Source organism: Neopsephotus bourkii, unplaced genomic scaffold (genome assembly GCF_033783945.1).
Source record: "Neopsephotus bourkii isolate Nb327-2 ecotype Australia unplaced genomic scaffold, CSIRO-AGI_Nbou_v1 NB_1634, whole genome shotgun sequence".
NCBI classification, from domain to species: domain Eukaryota; kingdom Metazoa; phylum Chordata; class Aves; order Psittaciformes; family Psittacidae; genus Neopsephotus; species Neopsephotus bourkii.
In genome coordinates, this window is record NW_026902109.1 from 6579513 (window position 1) to 6591378 (window position 11866).

General features: G+C 40.8%; 1 protein-coding gene across 7 annotated transcripts in view; it reads right to left on the reverse strand.

Annotated features, from left to right (window-relative positions):
• ARID5B (AT-rich interaction domain 5B) overlaps positions 1-11866 on the reverse strand; it is a 124809-nt gene that overhangs the window by 12111 nt on the left and 100832 nt on the right. For all 7 annotated transcript variants that reach the window (XM_061374019.1, XM_061374022.1, XM_061374021.1 and 4 more), the window contains one exon: positions 10174-10271. In XM_061374019.1, coding sequence (XP_061230003.1) covers positions 10174-10271 — 98 coding nt within the window. The remainder of the gene's footprint in view (positions 1-10173; positions 10272-11866) is intronic.

Below are 11866 nucleotides of genomic sequence, written 5' to 3' on the forward strand. Positions count from 1 at the left end.
TATTTTTCACTGAGCTCAGCAGTTGGCAGGCCGACAGCAGTAAAAATACATTTCACATAGCCGGTCAAAGGCCCAGAGCCAGCGGCAGGAAATCTGGAATTAAATGTTTCGTGTATTGGGGAGGCGGCATGACTAAGGTAAAACTGAATCAAAACACAAGCGTGGCTTGTTCTAGGATTTTCTCCTCCTCGTCTGAAACGAGGGCCAGCAGGCTGCCGTTCCCTGCTGCTGCCGAGGTGGCCTTTGGGGGCAGCTGGAGAGGAGCTGGGCAGGAACATGGGTTGTGAGACCCCAGGGAGCAGCACCGAGTCAAGCAACGTCAACAATTGCTGCTACACGTAGTGATTTCCGTCGGTTGTAATTTTCACTGACTGTTTTTTCAGTTATCCTGTCATGGTACAACACAATTACCCACAGGATATGATCTTATCATTTGATTATTAGAAGTTTTTATAGTGCAGGAGTAATAAAGCTAATACGGCTCTCGGAACATGTAAGCAGCCGTCTCACATGCCATGAAAGCAGCTGGCTTAGCCAATTTAAGGTCAATATTGCCCAACACCGGAAGAATGTGATCTGCTCTTAGCCAAATAGTTTAGCAGAATGCGACATGTCTGAAACCAGCACGCAATATTTTTTTTTGACAAATATTTGCAGCGCAGGTAAGATTTAATCAATCTTTGCGCAAGGAGAGGTAAAGTCGACGTCCAAAAAACCAGAGCTGGATACCTTGACTGTACCACGCTTTGGAAGCAACATGCACGTTTTGAGTCGCTTTGAACTGTGACTGTGTTTCACAGCAGGGGGGAAGTATCAAAGTATTAATAAAAAAGAAAAAGAGGGGGAATATTTTGTGGTCTAAAGAATATTTACTTGTAAAGCCTGCAAAGAGACCAAATAAAAGGGTCTTTATCATGATCAAGATTCCAATATTAAGATTAATAAAATGTATTATTTATAAGTCAATTAACATAAATAGAATATGTAAGCACTAGTGTATTAAAAAATCTTTCCACAGGCAGCAGATTTTTAGCAGCATGAAGGTTTTTTTTTTTTTTCCTGGAATAATACAAGAATAACATTTTCCAGCCAAGAGCAGAAACAGTAGGGGAGTCTTTGCTATCACAGGGCTTCTTATTAAATTCAGTCACTGTGAAAAGCCAGTCTTTTTTTTCTGTGTTTTTTTTTTTTTTAAATAAAGACAACTTAAAATCAATACAAGTTAGGTTAACAAATCAGTACTATACTAATCCTGATTTATTACAATCGGCAATATGAAGTTTAATCACGTATAAACTGCTACTCAAAAAAAGATTTAGCTTTACTAAGTCTTGAATTAAATAATGGTGCCGAGTGTACCGAGTTTTCAGATCTGCATCATCTGATATTATGAAAAATTCAATGTACTTCTCTGCAGCAGATGTCAGAGGTCAGCAAATCTATTACAGTAATGTAAGTAATCTGGCTTGCTGCCAATCTTTTTTTAAAAAACACTGAAGCAGATAATTTTATATTTACAAATTCGAAAATCCTCCAGGGACTGCATCTCTCTCCCAACAAAAAGCAGGAACTTCACATTAGAGAAATGCATTTCACAGTGTATCAAACATGACTTCATCAGCAGCATTTCATAAAAAGAAAAAAAAAAAAAGCCCCCTTAATCTCTATTAGTCAACATTTTTTTCCCAGCTATGGAACTAACAATACAAGATCTCATCTGTGCCAGTAACCACTACATTTTCATGTATTGATTATGCAGAACGAATGACTCTTTTGGCCAGACTCTGCTTCACGGGACACATGAGAGCATATCTATTTATAGACAGGATAAAAAAAGTAGTTACAATAATGCAAAGGATCAGACCAGCCCAGAAACAGGAAGGAAATTAAATGTTAAGGCTGCCAGTTTCCTCTTTAATTCTCCCCACTGTGTATGGATATGACAGGGCTTTCAGGCTGGGGAGGAACCATATGCCCAAGACACACAGGGTAAAGGACAGAAGGAGGCAGTTCAGCACAACCCCCAATAATCTTTATATTGCTTGTTTTTGTGTTCATTTTTGCTTTCTTTCTGGCAAAATAAAATATTCCAGTACATCTCCCATTGACATCATCTTGATTTCTCAAGGGCTCCAAGCCCAACACGAAAGAGGGTGCAATGGAGCCTCTCAGCCACAAGAATAATCTTGGAAGAACTTAAAATACCGAAGCTCATTCTTTGGGAGATGCTGACCCATTCCCATGCTTGGCCAGAAGGTTAATAAGTTTGATTGCAACGGGAATGGAAAAAAAGATTTAAATCTGCTCCACCAAATGAATATAGCAACCAGTTAACCCATGGAACTCACTGCCAATGGATATCTTGGGGCCAAGGGATTAGTGAGATTATGCAAGGATTAGATGCTAATGTAAATCATGAGAACATTAAGCTCTTAGAGTTTCAAAAACACTGAAAGGGACAGGCAATAAATCTCTTTACTGGTAGGAGTTTGGAAAACACTTCCCTCCTGGGCACATTATGCCACAGTGGCTCTTGCTCCTTCCTCTGAAGGCACTGCTGGAGTTGGGGACGGGACAGCTGGTCTGCCTGGTTCAATAGGGCAACTGTCTGTTTCAACAGGTCCTCACAGTAGCCAGGCAGAAATGCCTGCACCCCCTGCAGCCAGAGGGTCTGAGTGCAGGGCTGGGATGAGTGGCTGCCTAGCTGGGGCAGCTCCAGTAACAGCCCCCCCAGTGCAAAGGTGCCTGTATCGATAACCTTAGTGACAGAAACCTGATTCTTGTTCCCTGGAAACTCAGTGGGTAAGCATTTGGTTGTTTTAAGGAAACAGCAGGAATGCCTGAGCTCTGATGCCAAGAGAAGTTCTGTCTTTCTTACCCTGGTGCTCTTCAAAAGGCATAAATCTTGGAGCAGTGCTCTCAGTGTGAGCAAGGCAAACAAGCCACCTTCAACAGCCATCAGCTGGTAGGGATGGCTGGGACCAGGAAGCAGTTCTTCACGGGCATGGACAAATTCTCACCAGAGAAGAGGGGAGAGGAATAACCCAAACTCTAAGGTCTCAGTCTTATGAATTATAAAATGCATTCAGGAAATCAAGCAGTGTGTTCCTCAAGGCTGACCTCTCTGGACCTCATTGTAAAATCCAGAGGTTACGAAAGCAAGCCTCGTGCTTTTGTGCAGAACACAATAGCAATGGGTTTATTTCCATTTGTCTGAAGGATAAAACTGGCATGTATTTTATCAGCAAAGACAAAAAAATGTTTGAGTTCGATTTTCTTCCCAAAGAACTTTCCTTCCTTAAAGAAATGGCTCTTTCATCCTTTCGTCAACAACTTTCCTCACAGCCCACTGGGAGTGCTGGTGGGTAATTAGAATGGCTCACTGCCGAAAGGTGGGAACTGCACTGCTGTAAAAGAATTCAAAGACACTTTGTTTTAAGTAAACTGGAAATTAGTGACATTACAAACACAGCTGTTGATTTAGCTGCACAGCCAGGCAAGGGAAGCTCAGGCACTCTCTCAATCCTATAGCTCAGCAGGGGAAATGAACAACCCTAGGCTTTTGCCTTTGGCACAGATTTACTGCAAGGGAAAGATTCAAAGGAAAGGTGACAAAGGCAGAACGGCTTCCCCAGGTCACTCTACTAGAATTGCTACAAGCCTCTGTTTTGGCCACAGTCATCATTTTTACATCTAAACACAGACACACATTTTGGTTGGTAAGTCCATATAGTCCCTGAAATGCTTGGTCCCTATGCTCAGGAAAAGCTTATAGATGCTGTTTTGCACAGCCTATGGGATGCAGGTCTATTGGAGGGACTCCAAACTCCTGTTGACCCTCCCCTAAGAGCTCTAGGCCATATTTCCATTGCACAAACCTGAACAAACGAGGGGCAACCCCTGCCATGATAGCAAAGTTCTGCTAACAGAATAGTGTAAGTACAGTATAAGGTGAGGATTCCCAGCAGACCTGGGAAATCTGAAAGGAATCAGGGGGATCTTGCTCTCCATCTCTGGTGCTGCTCCTGCAAAGGAGAATGGCTTATCTCCCATCATACAGCATGCTCTTTGGGAAACTCAGCTCCCAGCAAGGAAAAGGGACTTGTCCCTACCCCTGGATGTCAAGAAATGAGGTTACCATGTGATACACACTTTACCTCACGTTGACCAACCACAAGCACTCAGTTCAGATTATAGGAGTGCTGGGACCTCAAGAGCACTGGGCACACTGCAGAGCCTCAGCACCCAGACCGTGTTGACTCGCATATGTATGGCAAGCATGTCTGGGAAGTTTCCCTCTGCTTGGGTGACAACCCATCCAGGAGCACTGGGTAGCACAAAGCATCACCCAATTCTGATAGGACAGACTCCTGGGTGGAAAGAAAGATGTGACTGGGAAAACAATTCCCTGTGAGGAGAGAGATCCAGGACAGTGCCCAACTGTCTAGCACTCTTGCAGCCAAGGACTCCCTCTGACTCCAGTGCTGGCCAGTAAGTCTCTGGAGGCTAAAAACCCGGAAATTTTGAAAAAAACTGTGTGTTTTCATATGTTTTGAATGGACAGCTAAGGATCTGTTTTAATGGTAAACAATTACATTCCTCTGTCATCTGATACTTTTTAAATTTTGGGGAGGGGGGAAGCTTTCTGAATTTTCAATAGTTCCTTTGTTAAAGCATCTGTTACTCACATAATTGAAAAGATGTTTGTTCAGTGGTATGCTTGAGAGTACAGTTATTTAATCTTAATGATAAAGCCCTGAGGGCAGAAAATCATAAGTAGAAACCTCTTGTTATTTATCAAAAGGGAAAAAAAAAACCAACCCCAACCAAAAACCCAGGAAAAGAAAGAGAGAACTGAGACACTTCATCTATCTTCAGGCTTAAATTCATGCTTGATGGAAAACTGTTGAGACAATTTGCAACTTCGAAGTTTTCTGGGACTAGCTGAAGTGGGAGGGGGGCACGAAAGTGGGGTGAAGACAAAAATAAAACAACCCAGTTAGTATGACAAGAAAAAACTGCTGCTTGGCAAGTTTTTCTTTGGGTCAGACAAAGAACGAGCTGTAGTTTACAGCATGATATAATGTTTGATTAATTTTTGCCTGAGGACGCTTTCACACTTAAGAGTGTAAATCAAAACCATATATTAATTATGATGTATTAAAAGATAACCATAAGCATTTTCATGTAGACGCTATACTAGACTCCTATTTTTTTTTCCTTCTAAAAAATTGGCTGCTACAAAACTCCACCGAAATGCTTACATGTTACCAAAGTTATCCAAATGCTTTAATAAAACCAAACAGCATTTGCATGGAACATGGGGCTCTCTTGCATATTGAATTGCTGCACAATATCCTTAGGGTAGGGAGACTTAACAGCTGTTAAAGGGAAACCATATAAGGGACTTATTTTTGACCTGCCTTGTGTTTCTGATATAATATATAGCATTTGTGTGAGTGATTTAGACAGAAAAATGGTAGAACTGGCTCTGAACTGTACAAGACACTGTACTTCCTGGCATTTAGTCCCCTGGCAACAGAGAGGTGTGCAGGGTGCTCTGCAAGTGCCCAGGGGCCACATTCACAGCCAGAGTAAAACGTGGATTGTGAAGAACCATGGCCCACTCCGGGCACCCATCTCACCTATCTGCTCCTCATCAAGTCCCATGGGGTCATAGCTCTGCAAAACCATTTTCCATTCAGCTGCCCGAATTTGATGAGAGTATAAAGCCTAGCAAACACCTCTCCAGATGAGTTTGACCAGACTGTCTGGTTTTCAAGGCATTAGTAATTCTTGAGGGCCAGGATATGAGATACACTGTTGAAGAGCAGGACAGCCTGTGGGATGCTCTGGGTCCATCCCTGCTGGAGACCCTAAGTGACCCAGGTTCCCTGCAACACTTGTAGAAGTCAGGAGGGCTATTGCTCTGTGGAACTGTCCAGCTGCCTGCCATGATGTCTTTGAACGTCGACATGTCTGTCCACCATAGAAGCTGAGGAGTTAGTGTGCCCCTGCACATCACAGTTCTCTGTCCCCTGCATGGCTGTGCTCAAGGCTTGCTTTGGAGGAAACCAAAATGAATCACAGCCAGACCTGGAGGCAGAAAAAGGCAACTGCTTGTAATATTTGTTCAATGCATCTTATTGGGACCTTTATATACCTTGCAAAATAGGACGCTGGGTTTTTTTGGTTTGGGTTTTTTTTGGAGGTGGTGGTGGTGTAATATTTATGAGAAATCCCTAACAATGTCATGAGCACTGAAGAAATACAGCCTATCTTTCACGCCGGAAAATTAAAGCTGCAATCAAGTGTTTTGTGTAAAAGCAAAAGAAACCTCAAACCCTGTATGTGAAAACCACATCTGCATTACTAGGGGAAGGCAGCATGGATAAGAGTGCTTCACAGAAAAGTAGCCGTTTCTGAGGGTTTCTTGATAAGAGAGAGAGAGATGTAGGGTACTGACAAGGGCTGTAAGAATTTCACAGGAAAGGTTCAGGCTGAATCAGTCAATACCAACCACATATGCCTCTACTTTCCTGTGATCATACAAGGTAAGTGCATTAAAGGAACATGAATGAAGAAAGTAACAACTAAACAACAACAACTCATAAGCTCTGTACAGTCTTGAGTTGTGTACAGAGCAACAGCCCCACGATGGGAAAACATTAATGCTCTTTATATTGGTAATCATCTGTAACATGAGCAATTAAGTACAGTACTAATGGACTATAGCCAAGAGCCTGGTACTAATATTAAAAACTGACAGAGATGAATAGGTTTGGAAGGAAAACTAGGCTGACAAAGACATTTTTATGAAGTGCTTGGGCCTATTTGGAATAACCCAATCAGAGGCAGGTTCAGACCAGCCATGCCTACAGTGACAATAATGCGTTCATTGGCATTATATGACGCCTGCTATGCTTTAAATAAAAACACCCATTGCTTCTACTCAGCAACCTGCACTTTCATTATTACACTCATTAATAAAACAAAAGTTGTCTAACTAATATACAAATAACACTTACTGAAACACTGGCAGGCTCGCCTTGTTTTAAAATGAAACCCGTTACTGGAAACACAAACTGTACTACATGAAAAATGAATCAGTTGATAATGCACACAAAATCTTTTTTTCTCTTTTACCAGGGAAACAAAGCAAACACAACACTGACTGAAGGACTCTGCCTACCTATATAGCACAGCAGTAGCGACCACTCCAACCCCTGCCAGACAAGAGTGGCACAGAGAGGGGAGCAAAGCATTCCCCACAGCCTTTAAATCTGGCATTGTTTCAGCTTTTGCCTTCCTTGGTACCATGGATCTGCAGCAACATGATGTTTTTTTAGGGGTTATAAGCACCTTCTGAGAAAAGCAACATTTCTTCATGGGATTTGCCAGACAGGGAGCCAATTCTGTCCTCTTGATTTATTCTCGTTTTTCCTTTCCCTGTTTTTTTTTTTTTGTTTTGTTCTGTTTTGTTTTTTTTTTAACCCTCATTTTGCCCTTAGAAGTAGCATGCTAAACTTCACCTTGCAGAGGGGAACCTGGAGAGGGCAGGAAGGTGGGATGCAGTATCTGAATGCGACATATGTGCCTCAGCAGCCTAAGTATCTCACTGAAAGGTCTCTTAACACCTAAGCAGCCTTGGTATGTTAATGCTGGTGCAAACAGCTAGAAGCTTCTCTGTCATCTTGGAAGACAGCTAGTTAACACAACATGGATGCCCTTGAGATGTAGTTGTAGAGATGAATGGCACAGCTGAGGCAAACACCAAGAGGATCAGTGAAGTCAGGGTACTGCCTGTTCTGCCTCCAGTAAGCAAGGAAAGGCCGGTGGGATTCAGAAAGGAAAAATCATGAGGTTTAGTCAACATTTACTTCCCAGCTTAACTCAATTTCCAGTTTAGCTTTGCAGCTCACCTTCAAGTTAGAAAATGCATGTCCTGAATCATGAATGTGTATTCCTGCACTGAAGTTCTAGTTTTAGATTAAAAGTCATCTGAGCACTTTGGCTATAAATGAGCTTTACATTTACAGGTGCTGTAGTTAGAATTACCAACTGAAACAAACCATGACAATTTCATTTACTTTTTTCCAAGTCTGAGGCTTAATACAGCTTTCCTATGGTGGAAAAAAGGAAGTGTCTAACACTAGAAATCTTGAGATTGGACCAGTCACTGAGGTTTATTTTGTATACTTGTCTTCGTTTTCAGACCAGATTTGGTAAAGCTATTTTAGGTAAGCTCAGGGCTAATCTTCAAAATCCTTCAAAACTTATCCAAATGCCATCTTTCCATAGCCTGCCAGAGAACTGGAAAATAGGTGCTGCTTCATATCAGACTTAACCTAGAACTACACAATAGATTGGCATCCAAGAACTCAGATTTGAGCTCTTCGGTCTGCTAAGACCCATTCAACCATAAACTAAAAGACTCTTTCCTCAGACTGGCTCAAGGCAAGCAGAATTGCTTTTGGGTAACCTGGAAAGGCTTTTCTGTTTTGAAGGCATCATGAATCTGCTCAGGTTTTCTAGTGAGCACAATGGGCTTTGTGGCACTTCATAGCACGTAGCATACCCCTGAGTAACTGCTGAGTAAGTCACATGGACAAGTCTCTATGCATCAAAGAGGAGTGCAATTGAAGGGTTTTGCATGTAAAAAAAAAAACCACTATCATGAAAGCAGAAGAAAGAGACAGGGGTTCATGGAGTATTTGTGAATGGCTCATTTATTTTTCCAAAACTACAAGAGATGTGCTCTCTCAGTGACTCTAGGATTTCAACACAGAGCCCAGCAATGTTTGCTCCCTCTCTGACCTAAGCCTGTAGAGACCTAACTCTCATGAATGCCTGAGTCTTCTCTGTCAAATAAACAGCATCCTACAAAGCACATCTGGTGAGGGAAGACCCAGACTGCCAGTTGGAAACCCATCAGCTGGCTTGGGTGCAAGAGGAAGCCCTGAGACTCTCACGGCTGTAATGATGGAGGGGAAGAACCCAATGCGCACAATCTGATGAGTCAATTAAAACAATCTATAACATTTTTCTGCAACACAAAGGCAGGGAAAAGCCCTGTCTGACATGCACAGCAACTCACTCAATTTGCTCTGTTCCTTGGCTTTATCTCCACAAAGCTGCTAGCTCTAATCTGTACGGTGGCATTATATGCAACTTATTTGTGCACTCAAGCTCTTATGTTGGAGATATCTCCTGTAAGTGAGGGTGATCAACCTTCTCCTCCATTAGCAAGGCATAAGGCAGTAAAAGTAGGTGAACAACTGCCCACTGAGCTCAGCTCTGCTGTGCCACCTTGTGCACAGGCAAATGAAATCTCTTCCTGACCCCAGCAAAGTAACTTGTTTATGACCAATGAACAAAAGACTAGACTTTCCTTATCTGAGCCTGAAATTGGAGCGCTTCTACTAACATTTGCTTGCCTAAATAAAAAAAAAAAAAAAAAAAAAAAGAAAAAGGAAGGAAAAAAGAAGGAAAAAAGGGTTTGGGAGAGCTGTTTCTAAAACCCATACCAAACCAAAATAACATTCCAGCTCCAGTATTTTATTCAATGTGTACTGGCTTCACAAGCCCTGGAAGTTATTATCTACATGGGAAGAATAAGAAATCAACAGTTCTGACCAGCAACAATGGCTGCAGAGAAAGAGCATTTGGCAGCAGCTCACAGGCAGGGAGCAGCGAAGGAATGCAATGAAGAAGAGGAATGCAACGCTCTGCATGACCTACAACATTAACAGCACCCTGCATTGTGGGCCACCCTATTATTTTGATCACAACCACAATCTGCTTAATTGGTATTCCTCAAAAATGACAGAAGACAAGTGTTTGCATCAATTAGCTGTCATTTCTTATTATTCCTTGAGTATGTTTTGCTCAATTTTTCAGCTTCTTTAACTGGAAAGCTGTTGTAAAAATTAAGATATGTACCAAAGAAAAATCAGATGCTCGTTTTATTTATTTAGTTGCTGGAGACATACACTCTGGTTTAAATTACAATGGATTATCTGACTAAACTGTTGGGGGAATATTAACTATATCTTTAAGAAGCCTCACTCTCTCTCTCTCTCTCTCTTTCTCTAATTCTTTATAAAATGCTTTGAAGGCTCTCCAAATTAATTTTTTCATTATTAAACAAGCATTTCAGATTTGTTATCTTACCTTTCATAATGTCTGCGAGTACATGTAGCAGCACTTGTGCTTCCAGGGTTACCGCCTAATTCATCATAAATATGTTTCCATTGTCGACGGGCTGTTATCTGTAAAAATGGCAATGGGAAATTTAATCTTGCATCTTTACAGATTCTACAGCGTTTGAGTTCACAACAACAAATGCATGTGTGACACTTTCAGAACAGCATGTACTACAAGCACTATAAACGTCCCTACAGAATATATAGAATACACAGAGCTTTGGGTGTCTTTTTTTCTTTTTTTGTAAGTTAGCACGATGTCTATTTTCTTTCTCTCTAAAATGGAGTGTTCTGACTGATTCATTATCAAATCATAAGCAATGCAGCCTCACAAAAGGGAATCTCAATCAATACAGGGTCATTAACCATCAGAAGTTATGCAGACAAATCCCATGGTGAATTATGAAAATGAACCTCAAACCATACTCAGCACAAATAATGATTACATAGTTATTTTAACTGAATTAGAGAAAATAAATCTGCTGCAAAACCCAAATCCACCACAGAATTCTGTAAATCCACAAAAGCATAGTCCGTAACTCTATATGTTACAAGCTGTTTATTTTTATCCATTTATGTCAGTAAAATATATAGATCAAATAATAATGAAAACATACTCCAATGTTAATATTTGAGCTATGTACTTTATTGGACCATGCTGATGAAAATAAACATCTCGTAACATATTGAGTTGCATACCATGGTTCTGTTTTTTCTGTACAGAAATTAGGATTATACAGAATAACAGATGGAAGACCTGGCAAAAGAATTGTTTCTGAATACCACTTCATTATTTTATGTATTTCACTATATTTAAAACAGGAAGAAAAACAGGAATAAGACAAGCACAACAGATCACCCTCTTTTGCCTGCAGCTCATAAAGAAGGCCAGTGGAAAATTGTGGGGGCAATTTGGGGAGAATTTTGTCATTTTCTGTGGAATGCTGTGGATTTTAATATATTCAGCCCCGGAGGCTTCTTCTGAGTTACCCACAGAGCAGTCAATGGCGTTTACTGAGGAACTAAAGGCAGCAATCAGGAGAAAACAAATACTACAACTTGCAATCTGAGGCCCGTAATTTTAATCTAAACAAGAGGAGATAGCTACCGTCATTAAATATTACAGGGTTAGAAGCATTTCTTTTTTTTGCTCAGTATAAAAGGAAAACCCTTCCTTTGCAGAAATTATTCTCCAAAGCATGGCTGGAGACTTATCATTTGATAATGTTATGATTTCTTCAAGTTTATTGTTTATACAGTTCTCCTTAGTAAACATCACCATCTCCAACTCACTATTAGCACCCTTCCTCATTTTGCACCTATAGGTTAAAAAATAAAAGTATTTTATCTTAAACCTTCTTTAAAGCAAAATGGACTGCATTACTGAATAACTGCATGCACTGATTTTATTTTCTGTCTTCTGTAACGAACCCAAACACAACAGGCACAACAGAGGGACTGCAATTCAAGGATAAATCCTGCACAAGTTATTCACACACAAATCAAACACTCATCTGAGGATCAGGTTAATTTTAAGTCTATTTTGTTTAAGTTCTTATGCAGTCTCTTCCCTAGGCTACCCACACTTCTTATTGCTAAAAGTCGTGAAGAGCTTGAGTCCTAATGAATGAAACATAAAGAACATCACCTTCTGAGAATAT